Source organism: Marmota marmota, unplaced genomic scaffold, assembly GCF_001458135.2.
Source record: "Marmota marmota marmota unplaced genomic scaffold, marMar, whole genome shotgun sequence".
Taxonomy (NCBI): domain Eukaryota; kingdom Metazoa; phylum Chordata; class Mammalia; order Rodentia; family Sciuridae; genus Marmota; species Marmota marmota.
In genome coordinates this window covers 42,066,872-42,082,568 of record NW_025999932.1, presented here as the reverse complement: position 1 = coordinate 42,082,568, position 15,697 = coordinate 42,066,872, and the positions used below count along the sequence as shown (strand labels likewise).

The window sequence follows — 15,697 nt, the reverse complement described above, 5'->3', positions numbered from 1 at the left end:
ACCTGTGATGTACATTCAGATCCATCAAGCCTTCACCAGGAAATACTCCAGATTCCATACCTCTGTAAAATACTCTTGAATTCTTCACATAAAATGTGCCCCTGGGCTGGGAAAATCTGTTTTTTGAGGTCTTGTACAAACCAAGCACTACAGGCCCCTTCCCTATGCATGGAGGAGATTGAACTTGGCAATCTCTAAATTCCTTCCAGTGATCACATGCAAGATACCTGCTTCTCATCGTCCACAGGGCTAATGGTTCCACCTTTATCAGGTGCTATGATGACCAGTTGTATATGTCAGCTTGGCTAGGTTAGAGCTAGTTATTCAATCAAAATACCAACCCAGGTGATGCTGCTGAGATATTTTATAGATCACTTGACTTGAAAAGCGATTGTCCTCAATCATTTGGGTTGACCTCGTTCAATCAGTGAAAAGTCTTAGGAGCAAGACTAAGGTTTCTCTGAGGAAGAAGAAATTCTACCTCTGGCATGCAGCTTCAGCTTCAGCCTTGGAGGTTTTAGCATGCCAGGCTGCCCCTTCTCATTTCAGACTTGCTAGCCACCTCCACAATCACTTAAGTCTGTTTCTTAAAATAAATAAATCTCTCTTTTAAAAAAAAGTATACTTAAAAAAGTATATGACTACATATATGACCAATATATATATATATATATATATATATAGTCATATATATATGATTCTCTGTGTGTGTGTGTGTTTACCTCCTACCATCTCTGGCTAATTTTGTTTTTCTGGGAAACCCTGAATGACACAGGCATCCGCCATGTACCTTTCTTCTTATTATATCTTCTGGCATGTTTAGTTATGTCTCATCTGGCCTACTAATAAGTGGATGAAGCCCATGATTAAAGCCCTAATAAAACAAAAGTTCAACTTCAATTAACTTATCTGGAATTTTGCAGTCTGAATATCTATGGCTTTGAGATATATTTATACATATATGTATGTGTGTGTGTGTGTGTGTGTGTATGATTCTCACACACATAAGTTCTGTGCTTTTTATTGTGTCTGGGTGGGAAGGGCTTTCATCTTCTCAGGTTAGGGCCTATAAAGGAGTAAATCCAGTCCTGTGCATCCCCCAAGAGAACGTAAGCTCCATGAGGTCAAGGAAATCTTGGTTTCTTTGTGGCTCTCCAGTGCCTAGTACGATGCTTAACAGGAATGTACAGGTGGTGCTGAATCAATCTATTACTTTCCTTCATTTATGCTCCAGAATATGCTACCTTTCACAAATGGGAAACAGACTCTGGAGAAATGTCGGTTTGCATGCTTTTAGGCAAGTGAACTTACTGTCTCCAAGGAAGAGGTAGCTTCCTCGTGGTGGCTGGAGATTTATTATCTGGAAAGCATTCTTGAGACTAGCCCTTCTCTTGTTTGTGTTCACTGGTAGGTTGCCAGGAGTCCAGATGAATGATGAGCATCACACTTTGCAAACATTTTAAGAGAGGTTCATTTTCACAACCGCATTGTAGACCACGGAAGGGGCTAAAGAGGACCCTCGCTGAGACTCAGAATCCAGATTCTTTCTTAAACATAACCTGAAACAGTCATATGATATGTAAAACAGCAATATGTAAAGAACAGTTGTCTAGCCGGGTGCAATGGTGCATGCCTGTAATCTCGGTGGTTCTGGAAGTGGAGGCAGGAGGATCACAAGTTCAGAATCAGCCTTAGCAACTTAGCGAGGCTTCAAGTAACTCAGTGAGATCCTGTCTTTAAATAAAATACAAGAAAAGGGGAGGCGGGGCTGGGGATATGGCTCAGTCGGTAAGTACCCTAGGTTCAATCCCTGGTACCAAAAAATAAATAATAAAAAAAAGAACCGATGTCTGATAAATTTGTGCTCATAGGGAGGCTGACCTTCTACCCCTGGATTATCAAGATCCTTAATGAAGAGAGTGGGGAGTTGTTCAGGTGCCCAAGCAAACAACATCAGCTTCAGGTAAGATCTATCAACTTGCAAAGGGAAGCCATAAGTGGATTGTTCAGGTCCTAGAGTAGGGACTTTGGGGTTGAGTGCAGCCTGCTGTGTGAAACATTCATTAACCTGAGTCTATCTGGTGTCCCTCATTCCCAACCAAGGACACAAAAGGCTGTGCAATCTGACACCTCAGAGATGAAGGATAGAATTCAGGAGAGAAATGCATGCAGAGCCATCCACAATAAGATTAATAGAATCAAATTATAAAAACACTCTGCATGGTAGAAAATTAATAGCATCAGAGACAAGAAACATGAGAGTGAAGTAGACTCTGTCTCCCACACCTTTCAGGTCTTCTTCCAGCCCCACTAACACAGCCCCATGCCCCCCACCCTCATTACCCTCCATGTTGCCAGAGCAAGTCTCTGACACCCTCTCTCTACCTTAAACCATTGACGTAAAAGCTCACATCCTTCACAGGATGCTCAGAAGCATCCAGAAATAGCCCCAGCCTCTCACTATGTCTCCCTCCCCATATTCTTTGATCAAATGAAACTATTTTATATTCTTTTAACTGCTCCATATGCTTCCAGTCTCCAGACTTGAAATGCCTTCAGCAAATATTTCAAAGCTCACATGACAACCCTTCCAGGCCTGGTTCATCTGGGTCCCATCTCCTTGGGCTGAGTCCATCAGTCTCCTGATGCTTTCCCAGTGTTCCTTACCCTTGATGGACCTGATGGACCTTGTATTCTCATGGATGGTGTAATCCAGTTACACTCGGATTCTCACCAGAGTGTGCACTCCTCGAAACCCGCACAAGGGCTTATTACTTTTTAAAACTCTCAGTGCCTGACTTGGTACTTGCCACTTGGTAGGTCCTCCATAAATAAAGGATCCAGGTCATCAGTCCAGCTTTGCATCTCCACGCCTGACCTTGGAGTGGTCACACTCAAGTATTGCTCTTGCGTTCTCCATTTGATGCCACCTGAAGATCCACGCTCATTAGGATGCCCCACATCAGTGCTTCCCAGCTCCATACAGACGCTGTACCTTGCACAGGAAATCAGTCCTCGTGTTGCAGGAAATAAGCTTCTCAAAGACTGCACCAAGCACCAAGCACCAAGCAATGAATACAGGGCATCTAATAAACGCTATTTAATCATGGTAATGACTTATGGGTACTTACCTGCCATTCAAGTCTGTGCTTTGAAAACAAACAGTGGCACCCAGGGTCAAAGGCTGGTATGATTTCCAAGGAAATCCACTTTTTAGCATGGTGGGATCTTGGATCCACTCACTCCTTTGTAGAATCTCTCCGTCCACTGCTGGCGGGTGGCCTTTCATTGCACCAGGACTCCACTATGGTACTCTGTTTGGGGGGAGACTGATTAGTGATGACCTGTCAGGCCCAGAGAGAAACAAGAAATATTCTGTGACTCTCCCTCCCAAGCCTCCAAAGATTGCCTCATTGAAGGAAAGGCAAGTGGAGGGGAGGGCCGCTCCTCAGAAGAGACACGTGCATGCAACTGAGGCAGAATTCAGCTCGTTCAGCATTCAGAACAAAACAGTAACAGACGACAGCTTTTCCTTGTGCTCTAGCTCCATAAGCGAGATCCTCTGCACAATTAGAGGATAATTATTGTCTGCAATCAGAAGGGGAGAAGTGTCAGAATGAGGCCAGCAGAAGCTGTGACCTGGTGGATAATTTATTACACGTTGATCGGCTGTTTTTCTCTCTCCAGGCTTTTGTGAGAAAAACATGGAAATGCTACAAGTACATCCCTGGAGAGCCACAGGGTGGCAGGAACCCAGGATGCAGGAAACATAATTGCCTTTTTTCTCTTCTGATTCAAACTTTATCAAATCTTTTGCTCCCAAGGCATTTTTGCAGCAGGAGTGTGCATGATGTTCCAGCACTGGGGCTCATTTCTGTGGCACTCCTTGGCCCAGAGCCTGAAGATGTGCAAGGCCTCCCAGCTCTCCGCCTGCCCCCCCTCCAAGCCTCAGAGGCTGCACCGGCAGCTCCTCCCCTGCAGCCCTGATTGGCATCCTCCCTAAATTCTCTCTGAGCTCCAACCTAATCTCTTTACATTCCGTGCTGATTTCTTTTTTGGAGGGGTGTGGTGGGGGTGGGGCTGTGCTCTTGGGGGAGACTTGCAAGATAAGATAAACAAGGACTATTCCTGGTTCAAATGATTTTTTTTCCTCTTAGGAGAAAACAATGGGGCTTATGGGCTTTTGTAGGACTCAGAACATCCATCCATCAATCTAAGTCTTCTTGTGCCCCCTCTGCTCAAACAGGAAGGTTTTGCCCTGAGGCAGCTCACAGCAGAGAGGAATACAGAATAGAAACCCAGCAAGGTGCTTAGAAGGTAGAAGATCAATCCCCTCCCCCATCAGCCAGGAGCCCTAAGAAGATAGGAGATACCCACACACTCCCTGGTGACAAAGCAACAGCTATATGTGGGAATTTGGTTTCCTAGGAAGGTTTTAAAATGTCAAACCTTCTGCTGCCTATGTTTGGTCATATGGAAGGCATTCAAAAACCTATGGTGGCCCAGTGTAGTGGCGCATGCCTGTAATCCAGCGGCTTGAGGGGCTGAGGCAGGAAGATGGTAAGTTCAGAGCCAGCCTCAGCAACTTAGCAAGACTCTAAGCAATTTAGTGAGACCCTGTCTCAAAGTAAAACATTTTTAAAAAGGGGTGGGGATGTGGCTCAGTTGTTAAGCACCCTGTGTTCAATCCCTAGTACAAAACTAAAACAAAAACAAAACCTGTGGTAACTAGCAGGGGCTGGGGCTACCAAAGTCCCTGACTTCCTTCCAGCTCCACTGTTCAACACAAAGAACCCAGCTCCTTCCACGTGCCCCAGCCATGCCACAGGCATCGCAGTTCCCAGATACAGCAGGCAATGATTTCATCCCTCCCTTGTCCTCAAGCTCTGTCTTCTGGGGCCTGTTCTGCCTAGGAAGACCTCCTCAACAGTCAGAACCCACTTTTCTGGAGACCTCTGGGCAGCTTAGACCCTCTCTGTCACTGTGCCTTGTCCACGCCTTCCTCATACTGAGGACCCTGATGTATGTCCGTGGTCACCAATCAACCATTGAGACACGCTTTGAGAGCTCACTCATCTCTGCATTGTCAGCACCCAGAGCAAAAGCAATGAGATGTCACGAAAAGTTATCAGTATTGAATGCTCTAGAATCTTCTCGTTAACATATTCTTTATATCTCTCATATTCATTCATTCATTCACTCCATCCATTTCGGACATTTATTGAGCAACCATGATGTGTCAGGCATTAAGCTCAACCCAACTGTGATTTGTCTGCCCTTCAGAATCTTCTAAACCTGCGTCCTAAAATTGCCCTTGGGGGTTCTGTGTATTTATATCTTGGAGTGAACAGGAGGAAAGAAAAGACACCATCATATGTGTGTGTGTGTGTGTGTGTGTGTGTGTTTAAATAAAGCATTTTAAAAAGGCTTAAAGGTCCTTTTGTTGAGTAAGTAGGGTTTTACTTGTTTCTAGTCTGGGGAGGCATGAGCGGCAAGACAGTTCTACAAGCTGAGCTCTGTGTCTTCTCTGAGCAAATGCATGCATTCGGCAGCTCCTAACCCCATTTTGAAACAGGGATGGGTGACAAATGGCATCAGTGCTTCTCAAAGAGTCTTAGGAGTCAGTCAGCCATTTCCTTGTCTAACTATCCTTTTTGTATCCTTTTTTCCTCTCTTCCTTTGCTAACTTTCCCTCCCTTTCCCCTTCTTGCTGCTGACTTTATCCTCCCCTGCAAAAACATAGCCTCGGGTATTGCTTAGCCTCTGCTTTTGGGCCCTGCAGAGATTTGCTTCCCCATCATTCATCCAGACTCCACCATGAGGTATGGGGAAGGAAAGGAAGGGACAGAACTGGCCCAGCCTGTGTTCCTCTCTATATCACACCAGACTCTCTGAGATGAGGGAGCTGGACCAGCAGCTCAGGCCTGGGCCACAAACAAGGAAGAACCCTGAAAAGAGACATCATCGCGTTTTCTGTTTGAAGCAGAAAAACCAACGATGCACTGAGTTTTGTGAAGGCCCCACAAGAAGCCCAGGAATGGAGGCTGGGCTCCTGCTAGGGTTTCCCTCACCTCACTGCAGAGCCAGGGAGCTGGAACACAAAGATGGTGCCTGCTTCTCACCAGTACACACGGTAAAACCTCTTCAGCCCAGCATCAGCTTCCCCCAATCCTACCCAGAAGAAGTGTGGCCCGGCCAGAAGGGGAGCTGAGAGATTCTCCGGGTAGGGCACATAACTGGGATTCTCAGGCCTACAGGGACCAGGAGCCAGCTCAAGTGGGAGGTGTTTGAAATGCAAAGCCGGCTGTATACGCAGCACCACGTTAAAAATGTCAAGAACAAGGCAGGGGAGAAGGCGAGGGGAAGAGTGCCTTCTGGTTTGTGGGAGGTAGGTTATGAAATGTTAGAAGCGCACGTTTGCTTTCATGTGTCTGCTCGTTGCCAGTCCAATTGGCAGCCTTCTGGGACCCAGGAGAACAGATGAGAATGCAGCATCCAGGAGCCTGGTCCCACCCCGGGGACTTCTGACCTCCACCTTCCTGTGCTCTTTGTCCTACTGTGGCACCAAGAGAAATTTAGAGAACGAGTCAGTCCAGGCATGACCCATGCAAGAGTTCTCAAAGGCACAGCTCCTCCGACTGAAAGGTGACAAGGAGTTGCAGGGGCTCAGAAGCCCAGGTGGTGCACAGCATGAAAACACCAAGCTTGCTTCAACCGTTTAGAAAGACACTGAGTCCCATTCACCATTCCTTAACCATGCGCCCTGCTACAGGGGACTTCCTGGATTTACAGGAGGTAGATTCCTGCATCCCGAAGGACTCTATAATTATTTCTACCAATCCACAGTCTTCCTGGACAATTGCCATAAAGGGACAATGCCCAACAAGGAAAGGCACACATGCCAATCTTAGCAGGAACCTGGCTGTTTTGAAAGCCTACCACCCAAGAGGTGCTTGGGGAGGTAGCAATGGGATCACTGTCTTGGTTTTGGTTCCTAAAATGGTGATCTAGAAGCATGTGTTTCTTGGGGATATGATCCCTGGAAACAGTGAGGGATTCGGGAAGCTAGAAAGAAGAGAGGAAAGACAATAAAGCAGAATCCTGCTGAGAGCAATTGAGGCTCACTCCCAAGGGAGACCCTCTTAAAGACACTGGTGAATACACCTCAAGGGTCCTGTTGGCCTGAAGAAGCTGAGACCTTTTTCCACAAGCTCCAACCTTCACTGGTTAGCAATTGCTCCAGGAATCTTTAACTGGGGTTTCTTCCTGTGGCCCAAGAGCTACAGCTGAGGTGCAGAAGTGTAAGAAGCTACCATGCACCCATGAAGCTGCAGATGACTTGCAAGGGGATCAGCTCCATCTATCCATGACAGCCATAGTGACCATAACAGCTCCTTGCCTGCATGCCTAGGCATGTCTGTGCACATAGCATCTGCCTTTGGGCTCTGCACTTCTCTCACCATGGCCTTATAAATGGTGAGCCCCGGTAGCTCCAAACTTACGGAGCCACACAGCCCTGCCTTATCACACCAGCACATGGAAACAGCCCCTGCAGCCTCCCAGTGCCCGGCTCCTCCACTGTAAGTCCATGCCAGCTCCAGACTTGTGCTCAGCTGGAAGAGTGGGACTTGCTTTAGCTGTTTTGCTTAAGCCCCACTGATGAGCCACATGGGCTAATGGAAAAACTGGGAGAGATGTTAGGAATTTGAGGTTTCTTGTCTCTATCCACCCCCCCCCATAGTTGACCCTAAGAAAATCAACTCAACTTTCTGGGACTTAGCTCCCCCCTTGATAAAACTAGAATAACAACAGCTGCTCTATTTACCTCAAAGAGTTGTAGAAAGATTCAAAGAAGCCAATTCATGTACCCAGAGGCACCTTCACATATAAGGGATGCTTCCTGCAAAGCCTTATCCAGCTCAGCCTTGCCCTAATTACATTGGCCTTAGGCATCTTAAAGCCTCCCTTCTCCTCTCCATTCTGTCCTGGGAGCATACAATGTCCTCTGGGCTAGAAGAAACTATGCCTTTGTTTGCAGTATTTCCGACAGACCAAGTCTGGGACAAGGCCACTCCTAGAGGCAGATAGGAAGTCCTCCTGGGACAACCGAACGGGGCTTGCTGCCTGAGGGTGTGCTGGCCCCTCTCCCCTCTTCTCTGTTTGCTCTATGTCACACTGCAGATTCCTAAATCACTACACATGGTGGCAGGTGGGATGACACAACCTCTTCCCCAAATTAATAGGGATCGTGGGGGCACCAGCTCTGTGCTTAATATGTGTCAATAAGCCCCATGTGATGTCCACAGAGAAGCAAGCATTGGCTGGAGCTCTACCCAACCGTGCTTGTCAGTGACTAGAGCGACCACAGTGCCCACAGGTTGAAAAAAAAAATCATCTGTTCTCCCCTAGAATTCAAGGTTTATCGCACAATCTGACCCTGGGGGGGTGCTCAAGACCGTAATGATGGTAACAGTGCCCATTGCAATATTCACGTGGGCCCAGCGGAGGCCCTTGGAGAGTGATGATTGGGGGAGGGGTGCTAAGCTCTTCTACATGGGCTCAGCAAGAAAAGCTCTTATCACCATCCAGTTAAATACAATGACTCTGGGACAGGAACACGTAGTAGGTGGGGGAGCGGCCTGAGGGAGATGCTGAACAGTTCCCAGAATAAATTCCCACGTTATCCCAAAGAACTCTAATGCAGAGAAGCCACTGCTCCCTTGGTCCTTTTTAAGCCAAATACTATCCTCCTGCGGAACAGAGTTGTTCTTGGCACTTGGAAGTCAATGCGAGGAGGGAACCAAACACGATGCCTGGGAAAGGAATCCACATGAAATCTGGAGGCTGGTACATGGTGAGAAACAACAAAGAGAAATGGATCAGTGGCAGGAACAAAGATTAACTGTACCAGAGGAGGTGGCACTTTGGCTCTTAAAATAGGGATGAGTGGAAGCTGGAAGTGGGGGTGGGTCAGTCAGCTGCGGAGATATGTGTGTCCTTCACCTCTGCTCTGAGCTGGTGTGGTGGCCTTAGGATGGGCTTCTAGAAGCTGAGGCCCCAGCCCTGTTGTCTCCTTCCATGAATCCCAAAATGACACCCTGTCTGAATCAGCAAGACTTCATCTTGGGGTGCAAAAGCTCTCCCCTTGTGAAGGGCCAGAACAGAAAGGACTGGACTCCTCTCTCTACCTTTCATTACTCTGAAACTGCCTCTAGGGGACTTTAGCAATTTTGACAAATGGCAGAATTTGGAAGAAATTCTTCACTGGCCAAGGGGCGCTGATGATTGGGCACAAACGCATTGCCACTGTTCTTTGTACGGTGAAACTACTCCAGAATACAGGCTGAAATGTCAGGTTCCTTTTCACTCTTCAAATCTAAACCCCTAGTGCAAGCGCCTCAATTTACAGCACTTGCATGAAGAAGACAGAGTTCTCTGCCGTGGCAGGAACAGAGTCATTACCCACACCATATGTTCCAGCCAAAGGCATCATGGTGACCACATTAGTCATCAGCCCGAGAGGGCTACACTTGCCCAACTCTGAAATCCTTGACTCACAGAAGACTCATCCATACTAACCCACTATTTACGCAACACCTTTCTCCTGGTGGCCCAGAGCAGTTTACGAGCTGCTGCCTCATCCCTCATGAAAAGGTGTGGAAAGAGGAAGGGCAGACATAATCATCTGCATTTTATATAGGGAAACTGAGGCTCAGCCAGGCCCTGAAGTGAAATGTACAGACATTCATGAGTCAGACACGGCCCATGGAAGAGCTAACCTGAGATCTCCTGAATCCCAGGTGGACTATTCTCTAGTCCTTCAATTCTATGTAGTTGTTCTGACACAGCCATTTTGATACACAGGTGAGACCAAATGCACACTCAATGTATTTGTGTGTGTGTGTGTGTGTGTGAGAGAGAGAGAGAGAGAGAAAGAGAGAGACTGGTTTTCTGCCTCATTCTGTATCTAGCTCTTGGCTTGCCTGTGAATTTGACCCATTCTTTTGACTTTAGGGGCCTCCCAACCCTCGTGTAGCCCCAACTCACTCCCAGTTCTGACATCACCTGTTCCTGACGCTTTATTCTTGATCATTGCCTGGCTTCTGATGGTTCTCCACTTTGAGCCTCTACAACCCTTTCTTTCATGTATCTGCAAACCATACACCCTTGATGCCTGGACATGGGGTTTGACAATGGGTGAAAGATCAGGGATGGGTGAAACTCACAGATGGGTTTTTTAAATATCCATGTTACTAAATCAGTTTTTTAAAAGCTGAACATTTATTGGCTAAGTTTTGGGGACAAATCAAAATATCCACATGTCAAAATAGCTGCAGTAAAGTGGCTCTATTAAAATAGCTTCCTCCAAAGGACAGAGAGTTGAGACGTCACCTGCTTATGGCACCTGACTTGGGTCCTCTTTGGTGTGGCCTTGCCTTCTCTTCTGTTGTATTCTGGTGTGGGCTCATCAGAAGAGATGCTAGCACCAGAGCTGCTTTTTTTCCTCCTGCTGTTTCAAGCAAGGACCATGTAGGTGTCACAGATGACACTCATGCTGAAGCTGAACAGGATGCTAGTGGTATAGCCACGTGCTTCCCCCTCCCCGTGAGGCAGCCCAGCTGACAGGTCTCTTCCCCAACTTTCTTCCTACCCCCATCTAGCCACGAGCTCCTGTTGGGTCAGAAATGCAGTTCTTTGATGGTGCCAGACAGCCAGATGATGCTGTAAAGAAGAAAGAAAAAGCAAAATCAGATTTCTATATTAAGCTCAAGGCTTGTTTATAAAAATAAATAGCCACAGCCTAGCAACGTGCTCAGAGCTCAGCTTCCCTCTGTGATGAAACCTCTGTGGCTGGAGCCCAGGATGACACAGCCTTCAGAGGGCCCCACCCTTGGCCCCTCCTCGTGCGTAGTACTCATCTAGAGAGCACTGACAGTGGCCTTTGAGGACCTGGCTCTTCATTGGAGGCCAATGAAGGTCCAGAGTTTTTCAAACTTAATGGGGCCCCTTGAACCCCTACAGACTCTTAGCAGTAACTAACACCCTGGAATTCCTTGAGCTTCTATATTGAGACAGAAGCCCCTCCTTGAGACCATGCCTTCACCACTGAATGCCTAGTACCCAGCTTAGCACATGGCACACACTGGGCACTCAATAACTATGTGAGGGAAGACTGGATGGAAGTGTGAATGAATGAATGAATGAATGAATGATCAATGAATGAACAATGAGCACTGTCAATGCTCCCCAAACTCACCACCAAATGGGGTGAGCTCCAGAATCCAAAAAGTGATACTCTTTTCCTAATTATGGCATGTACCTAAAAAGGCAGTGTCCCCTGGGCATGTTTAAATCTGAGCCCAAAGCTTGGGTGAGCACCCACAAGAAGTTAGAAAGAACGGGCTCTTATTGCCCAGGGATAGGTGGCGTGGCTTTCACAATGGGGAGGACAGAGAGCATGGGATATACAACTATGAGTAACAGTTGTTAGTGTTCCTGAACCTCCTCTTGTTCTTTAGACAGCAGCATCTCAATATAAGGCATTGCTAAACAAACACTCTAGGAAAAAATAACATACATGCTTTTGATCTTAGTCCTGTTGGGACACAAGAAGGAGAGCCTACAATGTCCTTGGAGTTTCAACAGGTCAAATAATCTGAAATGGGCCATAGTATGGAAGATTTAATCCTGCCACCAGTCCTACCAAGTTATGAAATGATTATGTCATGTTGGGTAATCCTGAGACAGCACAGAATATGTGACCATTCTGAATCCTATTAGGATCCTAGCGAGGTTAGAGGGAATAATATGACTCCACCTTGACTACTAGGAACGATTGCTTCTCTGAGGTTCTATGTGTTCCCTTGTAACCACAAAGTGGTCAAGAACATCTCATTAAAGTTATAAATCACCATCTGGGAGCAGAGTCCCTTGGTTTAACATCAAAAAGATCAGAGAAATTGGTCTTCAGAAAACTGTCTTCAGGCATCCTTGTCCTGGCCAGAAACAATAAAACTACAGACATGTCAGTGAGAAGATGCTTGTTGATTAAATTCAAATGGCCTAAAATATAGTACAATCTATTTTTGGAATAATGTGTATGGGACAAAAACTCTAAACAGCAGTAAAAACAAATGATACAATATCAACCAGCCTTACAACATCACACAGCAGGGAAGTGTGAGTCCTTAAAGACGCCTTGATCACCTCCATCCCACAGCCTTCCAGAACACCAAAGTCTGGCACTGAAACATTTAGAAAGAGACCTGATTAGAACCTTGCCCCAGCAGATAGTCAGCACCCAGACTGGAGAGGCTACCTCCAAATCTATAATAAATCTCTTTGGTAAGACCCTTTTAGAAGCCAACCATGAAGTCCACAACTGTAGGCCTCTGCTCCAAGCTGGTGAGGGCATGGTGTATTATGTGGGTCCTTGACACCTCCTCTCCAGGGTTCCTACTTCTGACATGGCTGCTCAGTGATAAGATCTCACTGACCTCTATTCTGTTTAGAAGTTACAGAAATCCATAGACACAGAGTCCAAGGCTTGGCTCTGTGACCTTAATTGTGATCTTACTTGGAAAACCAGTTCACCTATCTGTAACATGAGAACAGTAGAAACTCTGAATTCTGTCTCTCGAGATTGTGTCAAGATCAAAAGCAGCAATAGTATGTTCAAGGGCTTCTCAGTCTGTAAGTCTGTGTGATGATATTTTGCAAATTATAAAGGTATGTATGCAGTAGAAGTTGACATACGATGTGAGGAGTAAGACTTCTTTTGCTGCAGACTTTTAAAGGCTTTCTGGTCTCTTTGGTCTTATAGGGTTTGTTCTATCCTGGTATGTATATATATATATATATATATATTTTTTTTTTTTTTTTGCAAAGACTCCTGGCTAATTCCTTGGTTTGACATGCCAAAACTTTCAAACATTTATTGATAGTATTTCTATAATTGTCTTCTCTTATACTTCCTCAAAAAGGGCTAGAATTCTAGAATGCATGAGAACTTCAAACTCACACAGCCCCCCAATTCTCTTGGCAGATGGAGGCACAGAGATAAGAAATGTTAAGCACTTGCCCAAGGTCACCTGCTGAGTTTCACTCTCCCTGTGTCCTCTCTTCCCCTTATAGCCTGGCAGTGTTTGTTCTCTAGGCCACAGTTCAAATTCTACTCTTCTGGATCTGCGATATTCATCTTCTGCTAGACATCAAAGCTCCAGGTCCTCAGGTCTTTGGACTCTAAGGACTAGACCAGCAGCCCCCAGCTTCTCAGCCTTTGGTCTCAGACTGAATTATATATCAGCCTCCTGATTCTCCAGCTTGCAGACAGCTTACTGTGTGATGTCTCAGCCTTTATAACTGCACAAGCCAATTCCCATAATGATTCCTTCATAGATCTATATATTTATATATCAGTCAATTGGTTGATCAATCCATCTGTTGGTAGGTAGGTAGATGGATGGATGGATGGATGGATGGATAGATGGATAACACCCTATTGGTTTTCTTTGTCTGGACAACCCTGACTAATTCAGATTTGGGTGCTTTCTCCCTCTATAATAACCATATTTCCCCACTTTTGAATAGTAACCATTGCTTAAGCTAGGTATGTTATTTAGGATGTAGCAGATAGGGAACAGGAAGATAGTAGACGATTGAGGGCAAATTGCTGTTAAAGAAGAGCAGGTACCCCAAGTGATCAAGATGCCTCAATTTAGTAGATTATAACATTGAAACTTGCTTTTTATTTTTGAAAAATAAATACATAACTACTTAATTTTTTGTAGTTATTTCTATTAATTTGCATTCTTTGAGAAATGACAGATTTCATTCAGTTGCAGCTTGAATGCACCTAGGGAAAGTTGTTGTCAACTTGTTTTCAAAGAATATGCTAAGAAGGAAACAAGATTCTTTGAGTGACACAGTTCTTTCACCAGCCACTCACCTCCCATTATTTTTATCTAATAAAAACACTGAGGTAATTTTATGTGAAACCTTCCCCCTTACCATCCCCACACTTCTACCTATAGGAAGAAGAGTCATTCTGCTTGTGACAATCGTGCTGTGCTAAGCCTAGGGTGACCAACTATCCTGACTTGCTCAGGAGGCAGGAATTCAAGTGCCAAACCCCCTGAGACAAATTGGACACCCTAGTAGGCCCCATGACCTGTCCACAGGGATTGTTCCAAACAAATCATGATTGGATGAATCAAAACCAAAATAGTACAAGATTGCTCTGTGAAATTGGAGGACAGGAAGAGAACTGGAATGGATAAATGAATGGAGGGTGGTAGTTTTGTCTTTAATGAAAACATTCATGAATAAGGTGGGAAAATCCAGGGAAAGGATATCCTATTATCAGATCAGCAGAAAAGCAGAAAAGCTACAGTACAGGATTCATGGGAAGATGTAGATCCCATTCATGAAAAAAAAAAAAAAAAGGAAAGCTTTATGGGAAGTTGGGGCAGTCTGTATTACATAAGAAACATAAGCACAGTAGTGTTTCCCAACTATTTTAACTCCATCACACACACACACACACACACACACACACACACACACACCTGCAACACGGATTAAACTAAAGGGAGAAGCTACTTATGGCCAGAAAACCACCCAGTCTCCTGAGGACTGAGAGGGTCAACTCTCAGTTCAGTGACCACATACCCCACTATGTGATTGGTTGAGAATCTTTGAACTACAGCATTGCAGCACTCTGACCTGAATTCACACATCTGAAATCATGTTCCACGTTATCTCTTGGTTTCTGATAAAACGAACAAAGCCTAGGAACCAATATTGCAAAATGTCTTCAAAGGGCATCCCCCAAAACTGGTATGGAATCCTGACTACATTTCTACTTCCTTGGTCCAGGTTTACCTCCACATATGCACAGATTTGCAGGTTGAGCAATGACTTAATGATTTTGATCATGGCAGAAATAATCTGGGCTGGGGTTGTGGCTCAATGGCAGAGTGCTTGTCTCACATGTGTGGAGCACTGGGTTCGATCCTCAGGACCACATAAATAAATAAAATAAAGGTATTGTGTCCATCTACAACTAAAAATTTTTTTAAAAGGAAATAATTCTTGACTACACATGCAATTAATTGTTGACCTGAAATGGAATTTTAAACAAAAATTTTAAAAGATATTGCTAACAATTTAAAGTTTCAGAAATTTCCCATTAAAAATTTTAGCTACACTGGGTCATGGATGGGACATGGATGGTATGTTGGCTGTCAAGCTTCAAATCTCACCCCTATTACTTACAAGTCATAGTATTCATGAACTTAACCTCTCAGAAGCTTGGCTTCTCATCTTCGAAGACAGTGTTAAACTAGCAGTATTTATTTTTGTGTACACACACACAAAAAAAAAAAAATACTTTGACACAGTGACTAGTCCATAATAGTTATTTAATAAATGGCAATGGCTGCCTACCCCTTACACAGATAGCTTCACTGTTTGCTTACCTTCATGGTCCCGTGAACATAACTGCTGATCCAAATTGTTCAACTTAATGATTTGGACCATTGTGATATGACAACCACTAGGTAATGGCTTACATCCTTTCCTGAGTTGAGTGGCACCCATCTGTAACAGGACACAGGTCCCTACTTCCAGAGCTTCTCCCTTGTCCTGCTGAAGCTTTTCAGGAAACCTGAAACAGGGCAAAGGACACTGAGCCTCC

At 45.1% G+C, this 15,697-nt stretch overlaps 1 protein-coding gene across 1 annotated transcript; it reads right to left on the bottom strand.

Annotated features, from left to right (window-relative positions):
• Positions 1–3,570: 3,570 nt before the first annotated feature.
• On the bottom strand, positions 3,571–15,485 carry Smim2 (small integral membrane protein 2). The gene is given in 4 exon segments (XM_048800559.1): positions 3,571–3,588; positions 10,397–10,461; positions 10,464–10,647; positions 15,480–15,485. Coding segments are annotated over 4 exon segments (273 nt in total).
• Positions 15,486–15,697: the final 212 nt, after the last annotated feature.